The sequence below is a fragment of the Ornithodoros turicata genome, chromosome 4 (assembly GCF_037126465.1).
Source record: "Ornithodoros turicata isolate Travis chromosome 4, ASM3712646v1, whole genome shotgun sequence".
Taxonomy (NCBI): domain Eukaryota; kingdom Metazoa; phylum Arthropoda; class Arachnida; order Ixodida; family Argasidae; genus Ornithodoros; species Ornithodoros turicata.
Window position 1 is genome coordinate 78,834,542 of NC_088204.1, and position 27,995 is coordinate 78,862,536.

At 47.1% G+C, this 27,995-nt stretch overlaps 1 protein-coding gene across 5 annotated transcripts; it reads left to right on the forward strand.

The window, feature by feature from the left end:
• Positions 1 to 19: 19 nt before the first annotated feature.
• Positions 20 to 27,993, forward strand: LOC135392022 (uncharacterized). 5 transcript variants are annotated; one of them, XR_010422150.1, is made up of 7 exons: positions 20 to 655; positions 2,571 to 2,835; positions 3,426 to 3,703; positions 4,245 to 4,999; positions 8,339 to 8,520; positions 11,084 to 11,371; positions 21,400 to 27,993. XR_010422150.1 is itself a non-coding variant. In XM_064622637.1 (7 exons), the coding sequence occupies exons 4-6, from the start codon at positions 4,980 to 4,982 to the stop codon at positions 11,254 to 11,256; spliced, it is 375 nt and encodes a 124-aa protein (XP_064478707.1). In that variant the 5' UTR covers positions 20 to 2,835; positions 3,426 to 3,703; positions 4,245 to 4,495; positions 4,850 to 4,979; the 3' UTR covers positions 11,257 to 11,371; positions 21,400 to 27,993. The 5 variants fall into 5 exon arrangements, 2 of the variants coding, with proteins under 2 accessions (XP_064478707.1, XP_064478706.1); XR_010422149.1 differs by having other exon boundaries at positions 20 to 291; XM_064622637.1 differs by having other exon boundaries at positions 20 to 2,835; positions 4,245 to 4,495; positions 4,850 to 4,999.
• The last annotated feature ends 2 nt before the right edge of the window (positions 27,994 to 27,995 follow it).

Genomic DNA, 27,995 nt, shown 5'->3' on the forward strand with positions numbered 1-27,995 from the left:
AACATCGCCGGCAGCGCGCAGGCGCAGCGCAGCAGTCTTCAGTCTTTACCTGCCCGTGCTGTGGACGTCCCGCTTGGTTGTGTGAATCACATAATTTCAGGATTGTGTCAAATTTTTCGAGCGTAGAAACTGAGAAAAGGATACTCAAGTCGCAAAAGTCATGCAGGATTGGGAGTCATTGATTCGCTTCGATGGGTGGAAATGCTGTTGCGCCAGTGATGATGCGGGGTCAGCACACACGATACAGCATTTGTTTTCAGCTGTCATTCAACGAAAGTGCCAAGATTGCAGGTATGGTGTGATATTCCACTCAACAGTAGTCCGAGTGTAACATTTACGTGCAGTTTCTGACTGCCTACTGAACATGTGTATTTTTGAACAAGAGATAAACTGATGTTCTGGCTACTACTACTGGCCAACTACAGCTGGCTAACCTTGGCTAACCTGGCTAACCTGGCTAACCTACTGGCCAACTACAGCTGGCTAACCTTTTCAGTGACTTTCATCCTTCATGTGTATTTTTGTCGTCATAGTGTGTGGCACACAAACGCGTCTCGGCATACGAAATTATTACGAGAATTGCTTGTTGACTTCCCCTGCATGAGACCGGTACACAAGTGCATGGTGTAGAAGACAGTACAACGAGGGAACAGAGGTAACAACGTTTAATTTATTTATTAATACTGTAAGCCAATATGTGGCCCAAACAGGAATGGCATACATGTTTGGCACATACTCAACAATGGACAACTAAACAGAGCTCAGTAAATTGACCCATCAAAACACGATCATGCACTATATCTATTAAATCAACTTTTTATCAACACCACAAGGCATTCTATTGAGAACAAAAATAAAATTGCTCCACGTTACTTATAAAATTACCTGACTCGAAAACTCTTCCGGGCAATGAATTCCAATCTTCTATCGTTCGAGGAAAGAAACTATATTTAAATGCATTAGTTCTTGCAAAAATTGGTGCTAGCATTTGTTCCCGCTGACTGTGTCGTGTTCTTCTCAACAAGGACGGTTTCAGAGAATTTGGTAAATTTAATGCGACATTTCCCATAAGACCCTTACGAAGAAATAATATCCGACTAATTTTTCGGCGCAGTTCAAGTGTCTGAATGTTGTTTACCTGCATCAGCTTACTAGTTAGTCAGTTCTTCTGTATTTCCCAAAAATGAATCTTATGGCTCTTCTCTGTACCCTCTCCAGTAGTGAAATATCCCTTTTCTGATACGGGTCCCAAACTACTGCTGCATATTCAAGTTTTGATCTAAAAAATGTGTTATATGCGAGTAGCTTTGTTTGTGCCGGTGCATATTTAAGTTTCCTTTGTATAAATCCTAATTTCTTCAGGGCTAATGCACAGATGTCAGAAATGTGATCAGACCACGTTAGTCTACTATTGATTGTCACCCCCAAGTATTTATACTTCTGTACTTGGGATATTTCTTGACTCCCAAGCAAATATGGGAACACACTCAGTAACTTTTTTCTTGTAAGTTGCATCAGTACTGTCTTATCCAAATTAATCTTCATTCCCCATTGGCTACACCATTCTGAAACTGCTACCATAGAATTCTGTAATAATAAATTATCAGCATGGCTCGTGACCTCCTTAAAAATCACACAATCATCTGCAAATAGCCTTATTGAAACACCTTCTGGAATCACAGTAACAATATCATTGATATAAACTAAGAACAACAACGGTCCCAATACGCTTCCCTGAGGGACACCGGAACTAACAGCACACGTGCCTGAAGGACGATTACTAATTTCTACAAACTGTTGCCTGTCATCGAGGTATGTTTGGATCCATCTCACAACAAATGCAGGGAGCCCTAAGCTTTCCGAATGATATAACAACTTTCCACGTGGGACTTTGTCGAAGGCTTTGCAAAAATCCAAGAACAACACATCTAATTGACCACATTTGTGTAGTACACTGGAAAATTCATGTACAACATCCACAAGCTGAGTGACAGTTGACGTATTTTTTCTAAAGCCATGCTGATATTCGGACAAAACATTGTGGTCACTTAAGAACTTCTGTATGTAGACAACAAGAACGTGTTTCAAGTAATTTGCAACTAGTACTAGTAATTGACACCGGCCGGTAATTGCTGACAAGTAACTGATCACCTTTTTTGTGAATAGGGACTACACGTGCCTTAAGCCAATCACCAGGTAAAACACCTGTAGATAATGGCAAGTTAAAAATAATGTTAATGGAAGGGTCCTGGTCACGGCACCAAGATGAGACAGGACAGAGAGGGATGACGATGTGTTTATTCCGTTGAAAGGAACTACAGGTTTTCCCTGCGATTTTAATCCAAGTGCCAGCTAAATTAATCCACGTGCCATGCAAACTTTATGGGGTACGGATTAATTTCGCTGGCACTTGGATTAAAATCGCCGGGAAAACCTGTAGAATGAACGCGATGTCTGTCACGCGAGTGTCACAGACAGTGACTGATCATCTTCTTTGTTGGCAATAGAATGTTGACATAACATTCAACACATTGTTTATTTCGCCTGTTTTCTATTTCCATGAACTGCAGGTAGCGGACATCCACTTCTTCCTCTTCGCTGCACTGTCCATCCCAGAGCAATGGAAATGGTGCCACTGTAGACAATAGTCACAAATGACGCTGTCACATCCGTCTGGTGTAACTTTACATGCTCCACGTGTCCAGATGTCAAGTTCTCTCTTTCTTTGACAAACTTCTCCGACACCCCCGTGCTGTTCAGGTGAAAATCGAGTTGAATGAATCGTCGCAGTCCCAAGCGCAGTGTTGACCATGGCCAAGTCAAGCAGGGATCCTGGTGAGTTATGCTTTCGTAGACTGCCTGGCGTAGCAGTGTGCTGTCCACACATAGCTGCATTCTCGTACGAGTAATTTCTCTGAATCAAAACAGCTGAGGTGCCTGCAATAGATGTAGCTCGATATGTGTTCGTAGATTTGCGCCGTTTCTAGCTGGTTGCACGTGTAGGAACAACAAATTTATTTGAAGTGAAGACCATGCAGTGGAGACTATGTATGTGCACCATACTAAGCACAAAAGTGTATCTGACTAGGATATATAGGATATAAGAGGTGAGCTGTTGGGGTCATCATAGGGTTCTGTTGGGAAGTGAGAAGTTTTGTAGCAGTGCACAAATGTTAATTCGTGCACTATTCTTAAAAAAAGAAACAAATAGGAGAGCTATGCACGCATCGCTTCATGAATTGTAATGTATCACTACCTGATATTCACACGTTTGCATTAAAGGGACTATCGCATCCGTCCCGGTCGATTCTGAAACTGCAGTGCTTTTTTACTCCGCGTTCATCACTGATAATAACGCCGAACCCCCGACGAGAATTTTGCAGCGTCGTTCCTGTGTAGTTTGATGTAAAACTTGGAAACCGCAGACTACGCATTCCTGGATCCCCTCTCTGGAAACGTCACACGGACGAGGCCAATCACTGCGCGGCCTTTGACATGGAGAATACCAATCACGGAGCGGCCGGAGGGGCCTTGGTAGCCTTGGCAACCGACAGGTGGGCGGGCGAGGCGGAATGCTAGGGGACGGCGTCTTCTCTGTTACCAGCTTGTGGAATGTTGTTTCTGGTTAACGTTGAACGTGTTCGTACAGCCAGGAGCGTAACGCCGTGTTTCACGTAACATGGTTACGTCTGCACTCACACTGGTAAGCGAAAGTCAGCGTATTTACAGAGAACTTTTCACTTAGTATAGTGCGATGTGAACGCCAAGCAGACGATCTCGGAGACAATCGCCAGCGCTGCGCTCCGATTCGTGCGCCTGGCTTACATCATCATCCTGTTGGCTGCAGATGGAATGCGGACCTTTAAAAATTGTTTACTTAATATGTAAGCTGCTTTCGTGGGAGAAATTTGGCAAAGTTGACTCTGAGGCGGTGAGGAACATTACCCTATCGGTATCACACATACGTTCCCGGATGCGATAGTCCGTTTAAGTGAATGAACTAAATAAATGAAATTCATCTCATGGTCCAGCTCTGTGTTTACCTGAAAGTCACATTTTTAAGGCTTGTCATTTTTTTTTGTATCAATGAAGATTTATGTTAGCGTTGTATGAAATAACAGACATATCAACACGTATGCAGCTTGTGCACATTAAAACCAGCAATGTAAAGTCAAATGCTTGTTTATTTTTGTTTTGTTTTTTAATATTCTATCCTATTCATGGTTGCTCTTTGCTTTTTGCAGGTTAACTCATTCCAGAAGTAAGAGTTGTACCATTGTAAGGAGAATGGAAAGAAATGGACGTTGACCGAGATAGGTGTTCCTTCTTGGTCAGTGACTGTAGGATTGCTCCAAATACGTCATGACAAAGCCAATATTCATCTACCTCTCCACAAGTAGCTAACTCCACATAGTAGCCTGCTGCTTCACAGCAACGTCAGCACTACCTTGTGGGTGTACACATTACACAATATGGTGCGTTTCGCTGTGGTATGGTAAGTGTCTTGCAATATGTGTATATATGTACGACGGGTGTTCAAGTCAAACCGGGACTTTTTGGCTCGTGAGTGTACAAATGGCTCGCGCTACTTCTTTTTCATCATTTTCACACGCGACAGGCCTCCGTGTTCCCCACATGGTGGTCCTAGGTTTCTGCAAAACAAGGTCATGGCCACGGTTTTCTGAGACCGGGCTGGCGTTGTTCATGTTGATTTTCTGCCCAATGGCACTGCCATCAATAGTACATAGCGTCGAAGCAAGAGCGGCCGGACCTCATCACCAAAAGAGTCTTCCTCGTACAGGACAATGCATGCCCGCATACTGCGCATCTCACGACACACACCTTGCAGGAACTTGGCTGGGAGCTGCTGCCACATCCCCCTTACGGTCCAGACCTCACCCCCAGCGATTTCTGTCTCTTTGGGCCACTGAAGCCGTTCCTTGGGGGCCGCCACCTCAGCTGCGACAACGAGGTCAAGAATGCTGTCCGATCATGGCTGGTAAGGATTTATACGCTGCTGGCATCCAAGCCCTCGTGAAATGCTGCGACAATTGCATTAGTTCAGCTGGAGATTGCACCGAAAAATAAAACTAATTTCTCTCCTGTAAGTTCATTTTACTTTTGCGAAAAATTAAAAGTCACGGTTTGACTTGAACACCCCTCGTATTCAGTGAAACGCGCGTATAACGACATTGACAGTAATCGCGAATTCCATCGTTATACGGGATACATCGTTAAACGAGGGCTGACCTAAATAGCGCGTCCCCAAAAAGTCGCGCGGCACCCCGAGTGTAGCAAAAGAAAAAGAAACAGATGCTTAAAACACGCGAAGCTGCGTGACATCGCACTGGCTTAAGAAGAGCGATCAGAACTCGTGGAGGGACCCAGGGAACATAGCAGGACAACTTCTGGCAACACTACACTGGCCAACTTTTCCGGGCCCGGCCCGGGTGCATCGAAAAAATGGTCCGACCCAGTGACTAGAGCCGGGCCCGGCCCGGTGACCCGACGAGTAGATCCCGGCCTAGTATTTCCAGCCGCGACATACGCGTTTCTGGCGATTATCAAACAAATTTATCAGTAAATTTAGAAGGAGAGAAGACAAACATATAAGTGATGGTGGTTTAACACCGTAACCGCACGAAACCAAATTAAATCCAGAACGTACGCGGGCATGGGCGTTATCGTTACACTGTCAAGATTTTGCGGAGGTAGAGGGTGCTGTCGACAAACTCCTCCTCCCAGTCCATACCGCTCTGACCAAGCTTTGCCAAGTGATTGTGAAATATGTGAGGAGCAGTGTAAAGTGGCTTTCAGAATGTTCTAGGGGGTCGAATCATATTCCTAATGCAGTATCCCTTGCTTATTTTTGCAAAATATGCACAGGAATGATGCAAGCGCATGATGATACTATGAACTAATGCATCTCTATTGTGTGGAATTAGCTGCGTGGCCCGTCCGGGCCTGACTCTCGGAAACATATTTGTCGGCCCGGGCCCGACCCGCGGTGGTGGCGTATTTTAACGGCCCGGCCCGTGGTGCTAGCGTATTTTGTCGTCCCAGGCACGGCCCGGCCCGGAGCACACAGCCAATAACAAGCCCAGCTCAGCCGGGTGGGGTTGGGGGGCCCGTGCAGGGCTCTACTACACGTCACCATTCCGCAAGTCGGCTTCACCTAACTCCTGCGTGCTTTAGGAGAAGCTCGCTCTAGAACACTGTCGCACGACTCGCAGGTGGAAAGCACGGGCTAGGCCTTTCGAATAATCTCGCGAATTTGAGAAGCATTGGCTAAGTATTTATTTATTTATTTTTTTTATTTCGTGGTACGTTAAAGGCCATTGGGCACTACATAACGGACGGCGGACACAGCACATATAAGAACACACTAGGTACATACTATATGGGTTAACATGGGTTATATAAATAAATTTTTACAAAGACACAAAAGGTACAGACTTCAGCTACACATTGTTCTTTCATTGTCCCCTATGATGAGTGCGGTGACTGTTTTTTTTAATTCTAAAGGATCATGAAGCACTGCAATGTTACGAGGTAAATCATTCCAACATTTCGCTATGTAACAACCAAATGAGTTAAGGAAGAAATCATGGTGGCAATGTGTTAGTTAAACCTTGTAGTCATGATCCAGTCGTGCAGAGATAAACGCCGCATTTCTTAAAAAGTTTGTGCTTAAGATTGTGTTGTGGTAGACCTTATGAAAGAGACAGAGACTGGATACTTTCCTACAGGCAGTACGGGCAGTACGGAGGCACAAAAGCGTTACCCCCACCTCGTTCACTGACAGTATTGGAAAATGAACAGTCGCTGTCTATTTGCTTGCCCCAATTTTTATTTTGGTTTAATTCCTTTGATGTGAATTTCGGGTGATACGAATTTTTTCCACTACCCCGTGAGTTTCGTATCATCAAGATTCTACTGTATTGACGTTACGCGCACGAGCCAGCGTGCAACATCGTTACACGAGTACTCGGAGTTGCGGTCTCCATCGCTACACGCTGGTCGTTTCCCCATAGAAACAATGTATATTTTGACTGCAAAATCATGAACCATCGTTTTACGAGGGATATCGTTATACGCGATATCGCTGTCCGCGGGTTTTACTGTATATAGTATATGATAAGGGCACACTGCATGTCTTACACCCTGCTGAATGTATATCCATACCTGACTGCAACATTGCACATCAGTGCGGGTTACAATACACATTTTGACATTTGGCCGTAATGAGACACTTGGGGATTAAAGGATTATCGGCCGTAATGAGATACAACCGACACACAATTCGCATGAACCTTTAACATGTCATACCAGCCAACCTTTAAATGCCACGCCAATGATGAGGACAGTGCCCAGAAGAAGAACAGTCTCTGTTCGAAATATCAGCGGCTGTCATCTTGGGGCAGTTCCTTTTGTACATGATTTAGGACATTCTTCAAAGTGTTTGTGCAAGCCGCTTGGTAGTTTAAGTGCAATCCTCAACCTAGTGCAACACTTGTGAAGTGCTACACTTAGGAGGGTTTCGTGCAAGCGGGCCCGGAACTTCCCGTGACGTTCACCCGTCATTTATTTTTAAAAAATTTTTGGACGATGTGTTCAAATGTTGTGGCAACGTTTCATGCACCAATGGAAAGTTAGCACAATGCCACTAGGTCAATGTTGGTGCAGCATTTTGAGATGATGCATTTGAGAAACATTATGATTATGTTGCTCAGGCAATGTTTGCCCTCCTGCAGTGGGGTAACATTAGGATTAGTGTAACCATTATGGGTAGAATTAACTCACTCTTACCGTGTATTCACACGACCGATATCCTCACGGAATATTCTAGTGGAAGAAAATGCAGAAACACTGTCTCACAGAGCCGAAATTCCTTCCCGCGTTATGTTGAGCGCTCACACGCCGCGGAATGTCAGACGACGTGACGACGAATGTCAGAATTGGCAGACGACACCCTCGGTGTCTCTTCCAGTCGTCTGCTACGGAATATCCTGTGGTTGTGTCGCAGGGTATTCCCATGGTTAGTTGTGCAGGCGAAGACACGACGTTGAATGCTCGCGCTCACGTGACAACAAGAAGCTGTGATGTTTTTTGCAACTTCTGCTTCTGGGGAATGTCGCTAGTGTGAATACACGGTGACAGAGATATTCTGGGACAACACTGCGGACGCACTATGGGAGATGACTATGGACAAAAGGATCAATACGAGTAGAACATAATCTGAAAGAAAATTAATCTGATTCAGAACTTGAAATTAATTACAACCTCTTCATACACACATGTAAATGCACTCTGACCCTCGACATGCATTCTTCCATAGCATCAGTGTGACCACAGCCCTTGAGCTGTTGCGTTGTGGACGGCCGTCTCCAGTTTCTTGGCTCTCATCAGCACAGCGTAGGGATGTGACGCTCTCTTGGGTCGGCACAAACACTGTGTCTCAGCAAGACATCAATGTTCCAGGGTGTTGGCAACACCTCTGGAAGCTGCAGTGCAAAGCCAGTAGGTAGAGATACAAATATAAAAATGAGCAAATGCTCCATGGCTGCACGTGAGGCATATGTTTACAATTCAAGTGTGCGACAATCCCTGTTCTGCTTAAAAGTACTAATTCCAGTTTTTCCGTCAAAATTAATGGTGACTTCGACTGTAATTCACCTAATGTCATTTATGTCATTCAGTGTGGCATGTGCCAAGCACAATACGTAGGTCAGACTAAAACATCATTTCGAATCAGGTTCAACAACCACCGATCTGACGTTACAAAAAAGCCAAACCTCCCGGTCTCTCGCCATTTCAAACAGCCAGGTCATTCACTAAATAATGTGTCACTTTTTATTCTCCAGTCAAATTTGAGCTCAGATCGGTGCAGGGAACAACGCGAATCTTATCTATTTACAAATTCCAGTCAACTGTTAACGAAGATATGTGAGCACTTTTGACGGTAAGAAATCTGGCCACCTAGATGAGCTACACTTTCTTCCTTTTCGTTTTTTTTTTTTTTTTTTTTTTTTTTCCGGCAAAGTTTGAAGCAACGCTCACCCTGCCCCAGAATACGCCTTATGCATAAGTGCTGCCATCTCGTGGCGGCGCCATATTTGAGTATTCAGGTGGTCGTGCTCTGTGCGATTTCCTGGAACGGGACCAGCTGACGAGCTGGAAAACTTGCGATTTGAGCTTTTTAGGATGGCAGGCGAGCAGGAAGAATGCACAGTCGAGCTCATCAAGCTAACGTTATACTAATGTTTCTTTCGGACAACTTAGTTGTCGTCTTCTACAACGAGCAAACAGCATCGCATAAGCACGCTCGGCGTACCTGCAACTCCGTGACTGAATTTCACGTCGAATTGCCCACTTTTAGGACTCTGTCGCTTTTGTACATATGAATACTCAAATACTTGCACGAAGTTTACAGCAGCGTGGTCTGATGCGGTGTGTTACGCAGTTACGTAGCGGGTCCCTATATGCGCGTTTGTGCAGCATGGAGTAGCGATAAATGATCTCACTACAGGACTTTTTGCTCAGTTGCTGGTCCTGTTCAGTAACTGAATAAAAAAGCATTTGAGCACCTGTGACTTGACACATTTTCTGTACCTTCAGTAAAATATCAGATGTAGCCTACTTTCATACTCGCACATGTAGCTGTTTCGTACCAGAAACCCAACAAAACGTGAATGGATACATACTTTTTGAGATGGAAGCGATGTGGGGCTGACTGTTCACACCAGGTCCCCCAAACTCACCTCGGAAAAGCGTGCAACGAAGAAGGCCGCCACTAGATACCCCACTGTTGCCGTTCCGGATCACTTCAGCGCGCTAAGTTTAGCGACAAAGTGTTTTTGTTGTTTCTGCGACTGAATCTAGTCTTTATACGTCCAAATAAAACGCGTATAACAACTTTCGCTGTCGTGTTTCACTTTTTGGTCCCGTTTTTAAACGTGTTGAGCGATCGGAAGGATCTAGTGCACGGCTGCGTGCATCACATAGCGTACCTGTCGTACCAGGCGCCGCAGGCGCTGCAGTCGTCCATTTCTCCTTCGGTGACTTGGCCTGGCTTGGACTGTGCTTCAACTGGATCTTTAGCGCGCTACAATCCACGCAAGCCAACGTCTGGTAACAATGGGGTATCTAAGGGCGGCCTCCGGCATTGCACGCATCGGGATACGAAGAAATACACGGGAAAATGGCGACCTTGGGGGACCTGGTTCACACAAAGAAAGAGAAAGAGAACCCCTTCCTTGGAGACACAGCAAACCAGACTTTCTGCGGTGATTTGACGATTTTTTTCGCATGTCATGCCGTTTTCTTTGCGATGCAAAGGCAACGGCACTCCAGAAGGAGCACATTGCCTTTGCTCTGAAATCTGATGTGTCGTACTTTGTTATCTGCTTGGTACACAGCTCCTTTTTAAAAGCAGTTATAGCAACAATGTCCCAAACTGACATGTATCACTAAGAGAGCCAGTGCACAAAGCTCATTTTCCCAATCATCATGTAAATGCTGGTCTGGCAGCACCCTTCCACTGGAAATTCAACACTCCTGCACATAAATGAAGTCCTCTGTAGCTCGCGTTTAGTATAGACCTACTTTTGAAAGAAGCTGCCGTCCTGTGACACGCCGAACAACCTCCATCTAAGCATGTTCTGACCGTGAACGTGTCTTTTTAATTATTATAGCGGTAATGATAGTGAACTGAGGATGTACCTTCTCGGTATTCGGGCCAATATTGCCCTTTTAGGTGCACAGTGGCACGAGAAGTAATGGGGAGTTGCCGGTCAACCTCCCGGGATGCCACGTTGCTGGCGATAGCCGATGTGGCGAAAACCGAAACCACAGGCAGCTATGCTCAAACATGGCGCGTAAACGTAGTCTCCGTCTCCGCACATAGATGGCGGGCACTTATGCATAAGGCGTATTTTCCCCAAAGCGGACAGTGACCTACGGCGAATGACATCACACCCGGATTTGACCTTCTGGAATATTCCAGACTGACTGTTGTACAAATGACTGTTTGTACGTTTGTGCTCCCTCGCTCTCATAACAGGTGCTGCCATTTCATTGACAGGCGAAGGGAGTTCCTGTGCAATCCGCGGGCCTTCAACTTCAACCGCCGACTGGTCCACCTTTGCCGGAACTCCACCGACCTCCGCTACCTGGACCACGGATTCCCCCGACGTCGACCAACCCAGGTCCTTGCAGCTGACGGCCTCTGTCCAAACTTCGAGGCAGTTCGGATGATCAGCCGACACTGACTGTTCCGGATCCAGTATATGGCCTACCCCTCAGGAGGCAACTGCCCTGGAACGACGATGGCAGACTACAAGACCATCGACGCTGGACTGACCAGCTGCCGGTAAGCGTACCTCTTCTTCTTCTGAGAGTGAACCTCCCCCAAGTACGCAAGCTTACTTTAAACTTCGTAAGCTAGCAGATAAATCAGCGCGCTATAATTCCCATCGCACCACTTTACAACTCTACAAAGATCAGGACAAAATTCCCAAGGGTCTCACCAATAACCTTAAACCCACGTTTCCCCTAAAATCTGCACATCAGGATAAGTGGAATGAGATCCTCAACAATGCTTCGGCCGCGTTAATCAACATGTTTCTATCCCATTGTGAGGACGCCATAGACGAATCATCCCAGCAGGCAAAAACTATCGATTGTAAATCTGTCTTAACAGACAACCACCAGTTAGAAGTAGCACAATACGCAAAAGAAAGGGAAGAGGGAATTCGCAATGCTAAGTGGGAGGAAGTTAGTCAGGGACAATGTTAATGCTCCAGCTACGCTTGAACCCAGTGTGTCAGCTCAGGACTGTGATCATATAAGTAATGCAGGTACAACTAATACGCCATCGCAAAATCATCCTCTGCTTGCTAGAAAAACAGATCCCACCCCAGCAGCCTCATCTGCGGAGAGGCTACCCCAAGAGTCCCATAACGTCGTTAATTTATCGTCGTTACAAACTTACCGATTCGGAAATCTCACTACTCAGCCGTGGCCTCTCATTCTGCCCCAGTAACAACGAGCTAGAAGAACACCAACTTTATCTGGACTTAGATAATTTCGCCTGCATTCTACGTCTGAAGGTATACTTTCATGACAAACCTAAGTCAGATTCCAACCCATTCAAACCACTATCCAACTTTATGCCAGAGGCTAACCGTGAAAAGGCTTTGGACACATACATCCGTGCAGTTCAAAAAAGATGTCATTAATGCTTACAATAAATCATGCAACCGCAAATCGAAGCCAAACCTAACGCCAGCTGAGCAGCGCAGCCTTTCTGACCTTCGGGACCGCAGTGACACGGTCATTAAAAAAGCTGGTAAAGGTGGTGCAATCGTAGTAATGGACAAAGAAAATTACATTAACGAAGGCATCCGGCAATTATCTTGCGCATCGTTCTACAAACTCCTCGAGGCTGACCCTACAGAGGAAATTACAGCTCATATTATCCGCAGCCTAAAAGATCTAAAAGCAAGTAAAAAGATAGATTACACGCTATACGATTATCTACCCCCAAAGACCCTGCAGCGGGCAGGTTTTATATACACCCTGGAATCTATAAACCTGGAAATCCAGGGCGCCCAATAGTTTAATGCAACAGTACAGCTACTGAGAACATTTGAAGCTTTGTTGACCACCTTCTTAAAGATATACCTCCTAAACTACCATCCTACATTCAGGATACCAATCACTTCAAGTTTTAAGTGAATGTCCTTTTTCCAGTATGCTAGTCACGCTAGACGTTTCCTCTCTGTATACTAACATCCCCCACGAAGATGGCATTGCTGCAGCTGAAAGGGCGTTTTCAAAATATTCTGATACCCCTTACGATCCGCGTATCCTATCCACATTTCTCAACCTTATTTTGAAAAATAACAACTTTGAATTTGACGGTAAGCACTACTTGCAAGTTCATGGCGCGGCTATGGGTACAAAAATGGCACCTAACTATGCAAATATTTTTATGGGAGCTCTAGAGGAGGAATTTTTGTCTAAGCGCGTAAAGAAGCCCACACTTTACGAGTGGTTCTTCGACGACATCTTCATGGTGTGGCCACACTCAGAAGATGACCTAATCACATTTCTCAGCGACTTTAACCAAGCGCATCCGGCCATCAGTTTCACCCATTCTTATTCCCCTTTAACTGTTGACTTTCTCGATATCCAAGTAAAGTTGACCAACAGGGTCTTGTCCACAAACCTGTTCCGTAAACCTACGGACTGTCAACAGTATCTAGCATTTAACGGTTGTCACCCGCGTCATACTAAACTTGCCATCCCTTACAGCCAAGCACTTCGATACAGGCGCATCTGTTCCAGTGACGGGGACTTGGACAGAAATCTAGCTGAACTTTGGGAAACATTCATCGGTCGTCAATTTCCACCTAGCTTAGTTGACGACGCAGCAAACAAAGCCCTCAAAGCAGGTTGCAAAGCCCTGTTCCAAAACCACAAACGCAAGTTAGATAATGGTTCCGTAAACCTCATCTTAACATTTAGCAGCAATATTCTAAGCGTTAACAGTATACTAAACCGTCACCATAGCATCCTTCTCCAATCGGAGCGCATGGGACAAATTTTCCCTCAGCCACTGCGGGTAACCTATACAGGCACGCACGCAACCTGCACGATAATCTAGTTAGCTCTAAGGTTAGCCAAGCAGCGCATCCAGGAAACGGCCGTCACCTCGCAGGTGTCAAATATGCAAATTAATGCAAAGCACCCAAGTACTCAAAAGTTCTAATTCCTATTATTCCGTCAAAATTGATGGTGACTTCGACTGTAATTCATCCGTCATTTATGTCATTCAGTGCGGCACGTGCCAAGCACAATACGTAGGTCAGACTAAAACATCATTTCGGATGAGGTTCGACAACCACCGATCTGACGTTTCAAAAAAGCCAAACCTCCCGGTCTCTCGCCATTTCCAACAGCCAGGTCATTCGCTAAATACCGTATATTCTCGTGTAAGGCCCGCACTTTTTTTTTTCGTTATCCAGGCGGGGTGCGGCTCTTACACGAAACACGGTCGCGGTCACGTGCTACAGCCGCAACTTTTCCGCAACTGTTACCAAGAGTAATGCAGCGAATCATAACTCGGATACTGTATCAAACAAAACGTTTATTCAGTTGTCGTCTTCTTCCTCGCTCTCGTCGTCACGGCCAGCCCAAAGGTGGTCGTCTTCAGTACCGTCCATGTTGTTGGATATCCCAGTCACCTTGAAGCTCTTTGTGACGATATCAAACGACACAGAACGCCATGCGTTCAAAATCCAGGAGCACACCTGTTGAAGCGATGCCCTCTTCAAGTGTCCCGTGGTGGTCATCTCGTGAACGCCCGATGCCATCCATTCAGAGTAGCAACGCCTAAATTCCGCTTTGTAAGGTCGGTTGACCGACACGTCAAGCGGCTGAAGTACGCTCGTCATACCACCGAGAATGACAGCCAAGTCCGTCCGTCGGCGAGCCGGGCCTTCACGCGATCGGTGAGATGACCGTGAAAGCTGTCGAGCACTAGAAGGGCCTTCCGTCGTAAAAGACCCCCGGTTCGGTTTTCCCAGACTGTTTTGATCCGATCAAGAACCAGTTGGTCGCTCATCCAACCTTTTTCCTGCACACGTACGATGATTCCTTTGGGGGAAGTTTTCCCGAGGAAATTTACACAGGACGAAAACAGTCAGTTTGTTACTTCAAGGTTTTCGGCTGTACTGGTTACGCCTGGATTCCAGCGCCTTCTAGAAACAAGTTGGATGTTCGAAGTTCTCCATGCATATTTCTCGGGTACTGCGGAGACACCAAGGGATACAGGTTATACGACCCTCAGCGTAAGCGAGTTTTATACAACAACCTCACGTTGTGTTCGTCACATGTACGCCCGTCATCGTGGATGACGGTGACTTCTGGTACGTCTAGTGATCACCTCCCCATTTATTTTGAAGTGGCATCAATGACCACGCACCTTTCGCTTGTGCCCCGTAGCAACCGTGTTCTCCGTGAGAAGAAACTGGCTACGTCGCTGCAGGCGGCTACCAGCCTCTGTGCGGTTGATCGAGCTGTGGCTCCGGTGTCGGCAATATCCCAGGCGATCGAGCAGTCCTCCTTTCAAATTACGAAGCGGTCGCCATCCAGTTGCGCACCATGGTGGAACGACGCATGCAGAAGGGATCATCGGCGGCGCAAAGCCGCTTGGAAGCAGTTGCTATCCAACACCTGCTACGCTAACTGGAAGAAGTACGAGATCGTTAAGGCCTCATTGAAACGAACGATTTCTGCTGCAAAACAAGCATTTCATAACGATCACAACTCCTTTCTGTCGCACCCGAGGCACCGGAAGGCCCTCCATCGCCATACCGCGTTTATTCGCAGCCAACGCTCCTACTCTCCCAGCGATCTTGTTTTTTTGTCCGACGCGGATGCGCATCAACGGCATGAAGACGTGGCCATGGGTTTAGCCGCACGATTTCAAAACACAGCACCTCTCCCTCCTACCCCGCCTTCACCTAGGTCTTCGCACTCTGACTTCGTCGCGGTTACATCGGCCGAGTTGGACTGCATCGGCTCCTGGTCCGGACGGTGTATCAGCTGGCGTGATTAAGTCCTTGTGGTCTTCCCACCCACGTGCCCTGCTCGACATCATTAATACCTCGTTAGAGCCCTCGTGGATCCCTCCTGCATGGAAGGCGGCCAGATTTGTTCTGCTTAAAAAGGTGGCCTCGAAGGGTCTGGCTCTCTACAACATACGGCCTATAGCACTGACGTCTGTCCTGTGCAAAACTGTAGAGAGGGTCATACATCGCAGACTATCAGACTTTGTGGACTCTGCAGGCGTCTACAACTGCAGCCAAATAGGTTTCTGGTCGCGGTGCTCCGTCTGGATGGCCCACCTCAACATTGAGAGCCAGCTTCACCGTGCCCAGGAGATGCGTGAGTTCTTGGCCCTTGTAACATTGGACATAGCTGAGGCATACACCCAGAAGGGATGTCGTCTGCTTACTGAAAACAGTGAAACAACATAACGCGGGGACGTCTCTGACTGCTGACTGTACGGATGGATTGCCAGAGCGACACGTCGCCGTCTGGGAAACTGTGTCACAACTGCGATTCACAACACCGCCATCTTAGCTATTTTGACTACGGGCACCTCACGTTTTGCGCTATGACTTTGAGTTGCGGTGCTCAATCACGTCGATATTTACTACGATGAAATGTCCTTATGAGTTTTATACGTAGGCAACACATGGCACCACCTGCATTGAGTAATTGGTGAGCACGGCATGCTGGCGTTGGTAGAATTTTATAGGGTAACACCCTGTATATGCGATCCTGGATATGTAGACGATGGCGGAAATCAAACATCCCTCAACTCCTCTTTGCTCAGCTCCTGCTGACTCCGTTGGACGTCTCGCTTGTAGACATTGCCCCATCTATGCCCCCCTCAGTGCCAATTTCCGTCCAGGTTCTCGATATATTTCGTCCCGGCGCGAAGCACACCTCCTTGAATCATCTCCAGACAGTGTTGAATTCCCATTTCTCTCGGTTCTCCGATCACCTCATCATCGCAACTGACGCATCTGTCTCGGAGCATTCACGGCTTTGTTCACCTTCAAAGACAGCAACATGGAGGCACCGGTATATGTCGTGAGGGGACCCCAGGCATCGCTGTTGAGCTACAGGACAGCCATGGAGCTGAGACTCGTCAATATTGTGCAGACGATAGCCCAGGAGACATCTGTAAGCATACGAAAGGAATTTCCAAAGTTGTTTGGAGGCCTCGATCGACTCAAGAACTTCCAAGTGAGCTTGGAAATCTCGAAAGAAGTGAGACCAGTTGCTCGTCAGCATCGCCGCATTCCCTTCCGGATGCGGAAGGCATTGGAAGCTGAGTTGACCAGACTAGAGAACCTCGACATCATCGAGCATGTAACCGGCCCAACCCCGTGTGTCTCTCCTATTGTCGTGGTTCCCAAGCCACACGGAAGGCGCCGTGAGGATGTGCATAGACATGAGGGAAGCAAACGTGGCCATTGCGAGAACACGGCATGTCATGCCGACTGTCGAGGACATTCTTAGCATGTTAAATGGCGCAGCGTACTTCTCTAAGCTAGACCTCAACGAGGGTTGCCACCAGCTGGAGCTGAGTGAAGAGTACTGAGCTATAACGACATTCTCCACGCACTGCGCCCTGAGGAGATACAAGAGACTGCTGTTCGGGGTGAATGCGGCAGCTGAGATCTTCCAAGATGCCATACAACAGATCTTGCAAGACGAAGATGGCATCATCAACGTGAGCGATGACATTTTGGTGTCAGGATGCACAGTCGAAGAACACGACCGGAGGTTACGTTTGGTATTAAAGCATCTCGAAGAGGCAGGGATCACACTAAACGAGAAGAAATGCGTCGTAGATGTCCGAAGTGTGAAGTTCTTCAGTCATGTCTTTGCAGCCGGAGGGGTCAGTGTCGATCCTGAGAAGGTAGAAGCAGTAGTGGAAATGTCACCGCCTAGAGACGCAACAGAAGTCAGAAGCCTATTAGGCATGCTTACCTACTGCACTCGGTTCATTCCACGCCTAGCAGAAATGGTGGAGCCTCTGAGAGGCCTCACACACAACGATGCTGAACTCATTTGGACGGAGCGGCATCAGAAACTCTTCGAGAGGATAAAGCAAGAAATGTCCCAAGTGCGCACATTAGCGTATTTCGATGACAGCAAGGAGGCCTACATAGTAACGGACGCAGGGCCAGATGGAGTAGCTGGAGCTTTGGCCCAAGAGTCTAAGGACAAGAAAAGTCTCAGCATCCTCGCGTACTACAGCAGAGCACTGACGTCAACAGAAAAACGGTATCCCCAGATTGACAAAGAGATGTTGGCGACCGTGTCGACGGCGGAACGTTTCCGTGCTACTTGGCAGGAGCCAAGTTCACTATAAGAACGGATCATCTGCCACTGGTGTCAATTCTCAAGAACCCAAGCACCAAGCTGTCAGCGAGATTGGAGCGGCTGAGCCTTAGATTACAGCACTACCTTTTCGACGTTCAGCACATCCCCGGAAAGGAAAATCCTGCTGACTACTTATCCAGGCACCCAGTACCAAATCGAGATGACGGTCGCAGTCCAAGAATACGTCTCCTTCGTTCTGAGAGCAGCTACACCCAAGGCATTAACGGTGCAAGATGTGGAAAAAGCATACAAAGAGGACCCGCAGATAAGCCTACTTGTCAGGGCACTACGGGAAGGTCACATGAGCACCTCTGGAAGGACGAAAGGCTGAAGCCCTTCCTCCAGATTCGGGACGAGCTGACAGTGAGCGAGGACAATGTCGTCTTAAGAGGAACACGACTGGTGATTCCTGAAAATGTACAAGACCAGGCTGCCCACTTAGCGCACCAAGGCATCGTGAAGACAAAACAACTCATCAGGGAAAAGATTTGGTTCCCAGGAATCGACAAGAATGTAGAGGCAGCAATCAGACATTGCAAAGCGTGCCAAAGAACAGTTCAGGAGAAGACATCGCCGCTTGTGATGACACCGCTCCCAGACGGACCGTGGCAATCACTTGCAGCGGACTTTGCAGGGCCTCTGCCAGACAAGAATACCTGCTGGTCATCGTGGAGGAATGCTCGTGGTTTCCAGTTGTTTCCACGCTCTCGTCTCTAAACGCGAAAACCGTCACGGCTAAACTGAGCGACATATTCGCTGTGCATGGAATGCCGTATGATTTGAAGACCGACAATGGTCCCTCTTTCTTTGGGAAGGAGTTTGCTGAATTTCTGCACCTGAATGGCATAGGACACCACCGCACAACAGCCTTGTGGCCGCAAGCAAACGGCGAGGTGGAGAGATTCATACGGAACGTAAAGAAGACCGTCAAGGCTGCGTGTGTTGGAGGGAACGATTGGAAGGTAGAGCTGAACGAGTATCTTCTAAATTATAGAGCAACTCCACACTCCACGACATGTGTCACACCATCCGAACTACTATTCGGCAGGAAGATCCGAGTGAAGGTCCCCCAGTTACGAGAAAAACGCTCCAGACGAGAAGTTGAGTCCGTCGACTGACGACGGAAACACAAGGTGAAAAGCTATGCTGACGAAAAACGCAAGGCAGTAGCCCACAGCCTTCGACCAGGGGACACTGTACTTCTGAGGCGATCGTCACCGTTTGCTCACGAGTCTCCGTATGAGCCACGGCCGTACAAGGTAAGGAAGGTCAAGGGTTTCAAGGGTATCTAGACCAAGCAACGGGACCTGGCATCGCTTTTGCTACTAGTTATCTCAGCCAATTTAACAACTTCACCGAATCACATTGGCTAAATGAGTGCGGTGGAATGAGAAGCACCGGAATCACGTATCGTGCTTCTGGTTCTCAAATCACAATGCAAACTGGAATCTAGGAGCGCCTAGGTGTACAAAATGTCAGAAGGCGCCGTCTCCTGGAAATCAACCAGGCAACATCCAATGGCCCTCTCAACATGCGAATCAGAATATGTTGCCCTGACAGAAGCGATGAAGGAGGGCAAATGACTGAAATCCTTCATGGATGAACTCAGTTTCTGACAGTATTGCACTGGGGAGGTGCAACTCTACTGCGATAATCAATCGGCGGTTAAGCTAAGTGATAATCCCATCCATCATCAACGGTCTAAACATATCCAACTGCGCTACCTGTACGCGAGAAACGAAGTCGAGAACAAAGAGTTCAAGGTGTCTTACATGCCAACTGCACACATGATAGCGAACTCCTTGACCAAACCTGTTCCCAAGGACAAGAACTCCTTCTGCGCAAGAGGCTTCGGCCTTGGCGTTACTTAGCGTCAACCAGAGGTGGGCACCCTCACGGGGACGTGAGGAAACCCACACCCTCACCTCACAATATTTGAGATGAGGTGAGGTGAGGAAAATCTTCAAAAAATTGAGGTGAGGCGAGGAAATTTTCAATTTTTAGGTGAGGTGAGGAAAAATTTCAAAAACATTTTTTGAGGTGAGGCGAGGAAAAATTTATGAACGTACACTTTATGAAAGCTTTCCACATGCGTAATCTTTCCTTCTTTCCGCAGCTTCTGTCTGTCATCTGGGCGGCGACTGCCCTCACTCGCCGCTGATCTAACACCCGACTTTGCGCGTCATTCGCATACCCGCAACTGAACCTCAATTTCCGATTGACTAGGCCAAATCCTCCAGCAAGAAAAAAGAAAAGAAGAAGAACGTTGCATTGACTAAGCAGTTTCATGAGTTCAATTTCGAAAATGTATTTCAATGGCAAATTGATGAAACTATTTGTATTTGGTGACAAACTAAATGTCCAGAAGAAAGTTGTTTACCCCATATTTTTCCGTTAAGCCGTTTTCTTATAATTGTCAATTGACACGTTTCGTGCCGCATCCCGTATGCATTCACGCTTGAGGTATATGCATTTACATTGGCAGTCACTCAAAGCAAACGCGCATCGAATACACTGTCTTCACATCAAATGATGTTCTGAGGCTGGAACAACATAGTCCTACAGCTGGCTAACCTTTTCAGCGACTTTCATCTTTCATAGCTTTAAACTGTTGAGGTGAGGTGATGTGAAGAATTTTCGAAAAAAAATTGAGGTGAGGTGAGGAAAAGTATCAAAAATTCCTTTGAGGTGAGGTGAGGAAAATTTTTCACAAAATTTTTGAAGTGAGGTGAGGAAAATTTCGAAAAATATTTTTGAGGTGAGGAAAATTTTTTAATACAAAATTGAGGTGAGGTGAGGAAAATTTTTCAAAAACTTTTTGAGGTGAGGAAAATTTTCCCAGAAAATTGAGGTGAGGGCGAGGCTAGTGAGGACAAACGGCCACCTCTGGCGTCAACACATGCTTATCACCAGCTGGCTTGTGGGGAGTTTTTGTCCGTTCTGCTGATGTCCGATAACATAGGGCTGTCTTCGACTTCTTCTCTAGTGACTAAAAAAAAGAAAAACAGCTGATTGTCACAGGGCACGAGATGACACACAGTCATTCTGCCCGCAGTCTCAAAACGGTAACGATGCCTCTTGTCGGACTCTGGCATTAACTTACTAGAAGTAACAGCGTTAGTAACGTGTTACCTACTGCCGCAACAGTAACAAATAACGAAAAGCGTTACGTTTTGAAATAAAGTAGCGAGTAACGGTAGTGCACTACAAAATAGAAGTAACTTCCCCACATATGTTCCCGTTGTTTCTACCTCATTTCTCGTGTTTTTACCGCTGCTCGTAGGCAGTACGACCGCTGATGGGAGGAGAGTGAGATGTGCTATCAGAGTGTTTCTGCCCTCACTGTGAGCAACGGTATAATGTATTTTGACGCCCACTTACACTGACATGCTGCTGTGCTGACATCTTTTGAAATTCTATTTCTTGAAGGTTACGCTTGTGCGACGCAGCTGGCATAAGTGCATCGGTATTTGTCAGCATGTGGTCGAAACGAAACCTCACTGAAGTTGGATGGCGCTATCTTTCACGCAAGAAACGGAAGTTGGATATGGGCTATCGTGAATCACCTACGAAACACAAGAGCATGACAGAACTCAGTGCTTCCTCGAGGACTTTTCAGACATTGGGGACACATCCCTATAAATCTACTCATCGTTGATCGACGTTGTGTGTTTGTGTGTGTGTGTGTGTGTGTGTTGGTGGACAGTAGGCCTTCAGAACATGTAAGTGGTGAGTCAGATTTCTCCTCTTGTTGTTTCTATGTCTTGCTAGCAATTTTCAACTGCTTGGGGCCCCGTCCACCGCTTGTACAGAAATCTTAAGGTAAGCTGAAGTACTAAGTAGTGTAGAAGTTGAGGAAGTAATAACTGGGGCGATGAGAAGCGCCACCGCTAACTTCCAAAAATGCGGTGATGAGAAGGGGTGCCCACGACATGGTCGATATAATGGTTATCTAGTAGATCGTGTACTTGGCATTTATAATTCGATACGTGCCCGTGAGATGGCGCTGATGGCAGGCAACAAGCAGACCCGTATATAAACACCGTACATAAGCTGTATATAAACATATAAACAGAGCCGTATATATATACGGCTCTGGCAACAAAACGATAAAAGCGCGAAGGATCATTGCCAGGCTCTCACAGCTCCCCATAGAGCCCATAGTTCGAGATAATTCACGCAACACTGGGCGTGCAACCAATGAAAATGAACTATGATGCCTACCATTCGGCCAATCAGGAGTCTCTCAGTTTGGCTCGCTTTTCGGCCAGGTACTGGCTACCATCGGCTTTTACTTTTACTGGTTTTCATGCCCGACACTCGTTATTCCGTATTCTAGAACTACTAGGCAAAGGTTGGACAAAATACACATTTATTTGAAACATCGTTGACTCAATAGTCTGACACAAATATTCGCCGTGCGTAGAGTCCAAATCGTTGCACTCGTTGACCAAGTCCGAACTCGCAAAACGCATACTCCCAGAAGCGAGCGACGCGCACACGAGTGCATGCGATTTCACGGTTAGCATCTCCTTTCGTTGATCGCAGTGCGAAGGCTTCAACGAAGCGGGAACCGCTAGTCGCACGGACACCGAATCCTGTCTCCGTTGTGACTGCATTTGCTCACAAGTGTTCCTCAGGCGTCAGCTCACCACTGCATTCCAGTTCTGAACTCGAGAGACTGTTCGTACGTAGGATACTTCTGTCGGGAAACATCACAACACGCGCTGAGTCACTTCGACACACTAACAAATGTGTGACTTCTCTTTGAACAATGCGGTCATACGTTGCTGTCAACTGACATCGTCGAGACGCGAGACGCCGCAAGGCTCCAACAGCTCCGCATAGTTTGAGATAATTCACACAACACTGGGCACACGACCAATCAGAGTGCAACGTTGTAGAAATTATGCAATGCCAGTCGGCCAATCAGGAGCCTTAACTTTGGCTGACCTTTCGACCGGTTCTGGCTACCATCGACTTCCGGATTTCACGCCTACCGCCGTTACCAGATATTCAAAATAACTGAAGCTTCTTTTGGCTAAAATAAATATTTATTTGACACAAAGCACTGAATCAAAGATCTGATACATGGGTGCACTGTGAATACAAAGTCTACTGCGTTGCTGACGCACTGTAACTAAGTTCGAACTTGAAGCAAAACGAATACAGCTCTCGAAATCCGACGAGGCCCGCGCGTGTTCTTCACTCTCCAACCGCTCCAACTCACGAAGCATTCCAGTTCCGGAGTTGATAGACTGTTCGTGGGATAATAGTCGTGTCCAGGAACAGCACAACACACGTTGAACCACATCGACGCATGAATTAACAAGCGAACACTTATAAACTGTTCTGCCGATTGACATCACCAAAACACGGAACACAAGAGGACGCCTTGCCGGCCGATTTTATGATGAGCATCTTCTTTCGTTGCTTGCAGAGCGGAAAAGGCGCTTGTGTGGCACGTAATCGTAATTCTGTCTTTGTTGTCAGGCCTCAAAATCCGACGGCGCCCGAACGCGTTCTTCACGCTCCAACCGCTCCAGCCCACGAAGCATTCCAGTTCCGTAGATGATAGACTGTACGTGGGATAATAGTCGTGTCCAGGAACAGCACAACACGCGTAGAATCACAAACTGTTCTGCCGATTGACATCACCGGAACCTGGAACACAAGAGCGCACAAGAGGACGGATGCCGTACCGACCGATGCGAGCTATTTCAAAACTATGCTGAAACGGCCGCCGGGACGCTTCACACACATGCGCGCGTACAAAATGCGATTTCAAAACGTTGTAGACCAATCGGAGCGTGCGCACAGTCTGGGCCAATGAGCTTGCAACGTTGTAGATTGGCGCAGTGGTACATACTCTACAGCCGCATCCTCGGTTACAGGGTGCGTCCGAATCACGGAGGAGAAGTAAGGAGAACGAACTCTGCCGAGCCGCCGTTGAGAAAGCGTGGTCTCGATTCCTCGAGTCTAATTGTGGCCGCGGCGCTCGCGCTCCGTCAGGTACAGAGCCTTGTATTAAAAGGGAGTCTGGCCATTGGGAGGAGTCACAAAAAGAGGCTCGACCTGTCAATCACAATTTCGCTCCTCTGATTGGTTTGCTTTTTACCAAGGGAGTCGCCATGACACCATACTGCCACCCAAAATGGCGACGAAGACAAACGCAGTGAAGCGGGGATTTCGTGACAAACAAAATTCACAGACTAACCTGATTTTATGCTGCAAATATACATCCTAATATAAGTTTCTCGGAAATCAGTTTCAACTTATGCTCATCCATCGATATCTAGCTGAAAATAAAATACCCGGTGCAACGCTTTGAGCAGCATGCTTGTACAGAAGTAACTTGAAACTGAACACCAAAGCGATAGTGTATAATGTAGAAGTAATGTATTGTTCAAGATTTCAGTGTTCGTCAACATAAACTAGAGACTAGATCCCGACTTTACTTTGCAGTTCCCAAAAGCTAGTGATTGGCATGCATGACAAGATATAAGAAACTAAGTGCCAGAACCTTCGGAACCGCGCCGTGTCCCATCATCAGAGCGTCCCGCCCCTCCTTGCACTCACACACACAAAGGTCTCTTAACTGCTTGACACGTACGGAGATAAAACTTTCTCAGTCCCAGCTTATGCAACGACCCACATAACGCGCGATTCCGGAAAGATCGCATCCGGCGACTTTCGATTACACAGCTTCTAACTTTCTTTCCTCCATACCACTCAAATGTGGCTCTTCGGAACAACGTTTGCTTCCTTTGGGGTATGTTAGTGTGTTAGCGCAGCGGTCAAAGTACGCGCGCACCACAGAGAGAAGGGCACGATACCCGAGACGGCCGGGGAGAAGCGACAGAGGATTCTGTCGGAGTCGTTCGACACTACACCTTTGGCAATGTAAGACGTTTGTCTTACGTATTAAAGTTTCGTTTGTTTGTTTTTTCTTCTTATTTCCGATTCCATTTTTATCGGACAGGTAGCTTCCATCTATGAGACAAAAAGCAGAAACCGGAAAAAAAAAATTAATTGTAGCTGACCAGAAAATATTAACTCGTTACTGGAGACACCGTTGTTTATCAAGAGATAAACTGATGTTCGATCCCTACAGCTGGCTAACCTTTTCAGTGACTTTCATCTTTCGCCGTTGTTTATGCTTATCAAGAAACATTCGTTTTGAACGCTTTTTAGTAGAGTATTCGAGCACAAACGGCGCCTTGCCGTGCAGGCAATTTCGCGGAGCTAGTACCGGAGCAGAGCCGTATACCGGAGGGAACGCGAGCGCCGCGGCGAACAATTGACTCGATAAATTGGGACGTCGTTTTTCAGCGGAGTTCGGTCTCCTTACTTCTCCTCCGTGGTCCGAATAGTGTGAGATGCGTCACCGCATACCGCACACCGGAAGTGCCGCCATAATGGTGCGCCATCCGAATTCTCCATAGGCGCCGTAAACAACGAGATTTGGCCGAGGCAGACCAACAATTAGGGACGACACAGACAAGTAAGCCTCAAACGCCCAGAAATTGTGCGTCACAGAAGGCGCACTTTGGGAAGTCTCCTCCGATGCAGACTTCGCGGAGTGTGTTTCGCGTTTCCCGCTTCTGCCGTGTTTCGGGGGAGGGCGCGTTCGTCGAACAGCTTAGCAGACGACAGTTTTCGGCGGCTGGTGGCTCTTTCGTTTGCAAAAATTACCAGTTCTGACGAATGGTACTTACCTGAAGTTAGAGCAGGAAATGACGGCATACCACGATAAATGGGCATACCGCGAAGGCGAAACAGAGCGGAACAATTACGCTTGTGAGTTTAGTCTCTCATATGGGATACGTGTTAGCACTAAACATTTGATCCTTCGCTCTTTAGTTAATTTTAAAGCGACACGAGTTTTCGCACCTCTCCACGGGAATGAGAAACGCAGGAAGATAGGCTGGAAGGTCTGGAAAATCGGGATGAAGACACATAAGATGAGGTGATCAGTGATAAGCAACCCGGGAGACGCCGTCGCTGCCTGTCCCCAACAAGTATTGAAGTAGGAATGTTCGACAAAACACGACGTTTTACGGAGCAGACGGAACTTGTTTAACGGTTTTATGATTTATTTGCGAATAGATTAATAAAACTACACACAAATGCTCCCCGTGCGGGATTGTCGCTTTCAGCCTTGGATAAGTTGTCAGAACACAACCGTTGCTCACGAGGCTGCATGATGGGTGTCGTGCACGATTGCAGGGTGCCTTGGGCAGGATAAACGTGCAGCAAGCCGATCTAACCGTGGTTGAGCCATTCGACTGCAGTCGACTCAACCGTGGTTGAGAAAGCTAGTGTAACTAGGGTATAATACCCTAGTTACACTAGCTTCTCTTCCGGAGTGCTCCTTCTGGGAACGTTACTACGCTCTGCTTACTTTTCGTCCTTCCGTCAGTTGTCGTGTACGACTTCTACACACATTGTCTGGAATGTCTACCTCACTCTCTCTGCGCATGTAGGTAAACTGCAAGACAAATGAAAACGCCATAACTGCCTCGGTGTCCGCGCTGAATTCCGAGAAATTATTGTCGTCTGCTACTACGTCCGATTTTGCAGCACCTCATGCAATGCGCCGTCTGGAGTCTTTTCTATTAAATATACGTTGCGGACGATCGGCACCAGATGGCGAGCGTAGCTGTGCTCAGGTGTGCTCGTCCGTATCACCGTCACCGTGGTCCGAATACTTTGGCTGGAAGGCGCACATGTGACGCACACTATGACGGCATATGCGACGCATCACTATTCGGACGCACCCCAGGGGCTGGCAGAGGAGGACTGACGCCGCTGCCACTTCTCTCCCTTCTCTTCTCGTAACTCCTCGCCAGACAGGACACGCAGCCCGCGAAAGAATGCTCTTTTGAAACTTTGCCAACCAATAGCGGAGAGCGCAATGTCCTTCGGCCAATGGGTATCAACTATGATATTTCCCTTTCCCTATATATCCCTTTCCGTAGACACAACCACGGTTTCGCTGAAAATGGGCTCACAGTTGCTGCATTGCCGAAGATGCTCAGCTAGCTCGTTGAGCTAGTGTAGTGTTGAGCTCGTTGACGTGTGTCTAGGGAAAGGGATAAGTGGAAAAGACTTTTGAAAGAGACGGTGGCGATAACGCAACGTGGGAACAGTGTAAATAGGCCATCCTTTATCCCTCTCCCTCCCCTCCGGGAGTTGTTAGGTATTTAGGAGGTTTGTGTGTTATTAAATCATTACTGTGTCTGAGAACTTTTGTGCTTGTCTTCGTGTCCCGTGTCTCTCGGTTATTCGTTCCTTCATCATCATGCACCAGTTAGTCTGCGCCCTATCTCTTTTATCGATCAACTATGATGCCTGACAGATTAATACCACGTGCATAATGTAAAAACCCCGAGACTTGGGCAACTAGGGAACACGAAGTCTCAAACACAGCTTTTTTTTTTTTACAGCATTTTTTTTCATTGTCATACCACGTGTTTATGACGTGAAAACATTTTTTTAGAGCCGGGAAGAGGGGCGCTATGGGCCTATGGGGGCCTGGTATTAATTCGTCAGGCATCATAGTTGATACCCATTGTCCGAAGGACATTGCGCGCTCCGCTATTGGTTGGCAAAGTTTCAAAAGAGCATTCTTTCGCGGGCTGCCTGTTGCCTGGCTGGCGAAGAGTTACCGGAGTTACGAGAAGAGAAGGGAGAGATGTGGCAGCGGCGTCTCACGTCTCGACGATGTCAGTTGACAGCACCGTATGACCGCATTGTTCAAAGAGAAGTCGCATGCACTCGTATGAGCGTCGCTTGCTTCTGGGAGTAGAGTGTACGTGTGTTTTGCGAGTTCGAACTTGGTGGGCGAACGCAACGATTTGGACTCTGTACGCACGGTGAATATTTGTGTCAGGCTATTAAGTCAACCATGTTTGAAATAAATGTGTATTTTGTCCAAACTTTGCCTAGTAGTTCTGGAATACGGAATAACGAGCGTCGGGCATGAAAACCAGTAAAAGTAAAAGCCGATGGTAGCCAGTACC

What these genes read in the sequence shown, in the direction of transcription:
- LOC135392022 (XM_064622636.1), top strand. Translation starts at nt 4,980, where the DNA reads ATGCTGTCCGATCATGGCTG. An exon ending in ATGCTGTCCGATCATGGCTG is followed by an intron (nt 5,000 to 8,338) that starts GTAAGGATTTAT and finishes ATTCTTCCATAG; the next exon opens with CATCAGTGTGACCACAGCCC. An exon ending in GAAGCTGCAGTGCAAAGCCA is followed by an intron (nt 8,521 to 11,083) that starts GTAGGTAGAGAT and finishes TTTCATTGACAG; the next exon opens with GCGAAGGGAGTTCCTGTGCA.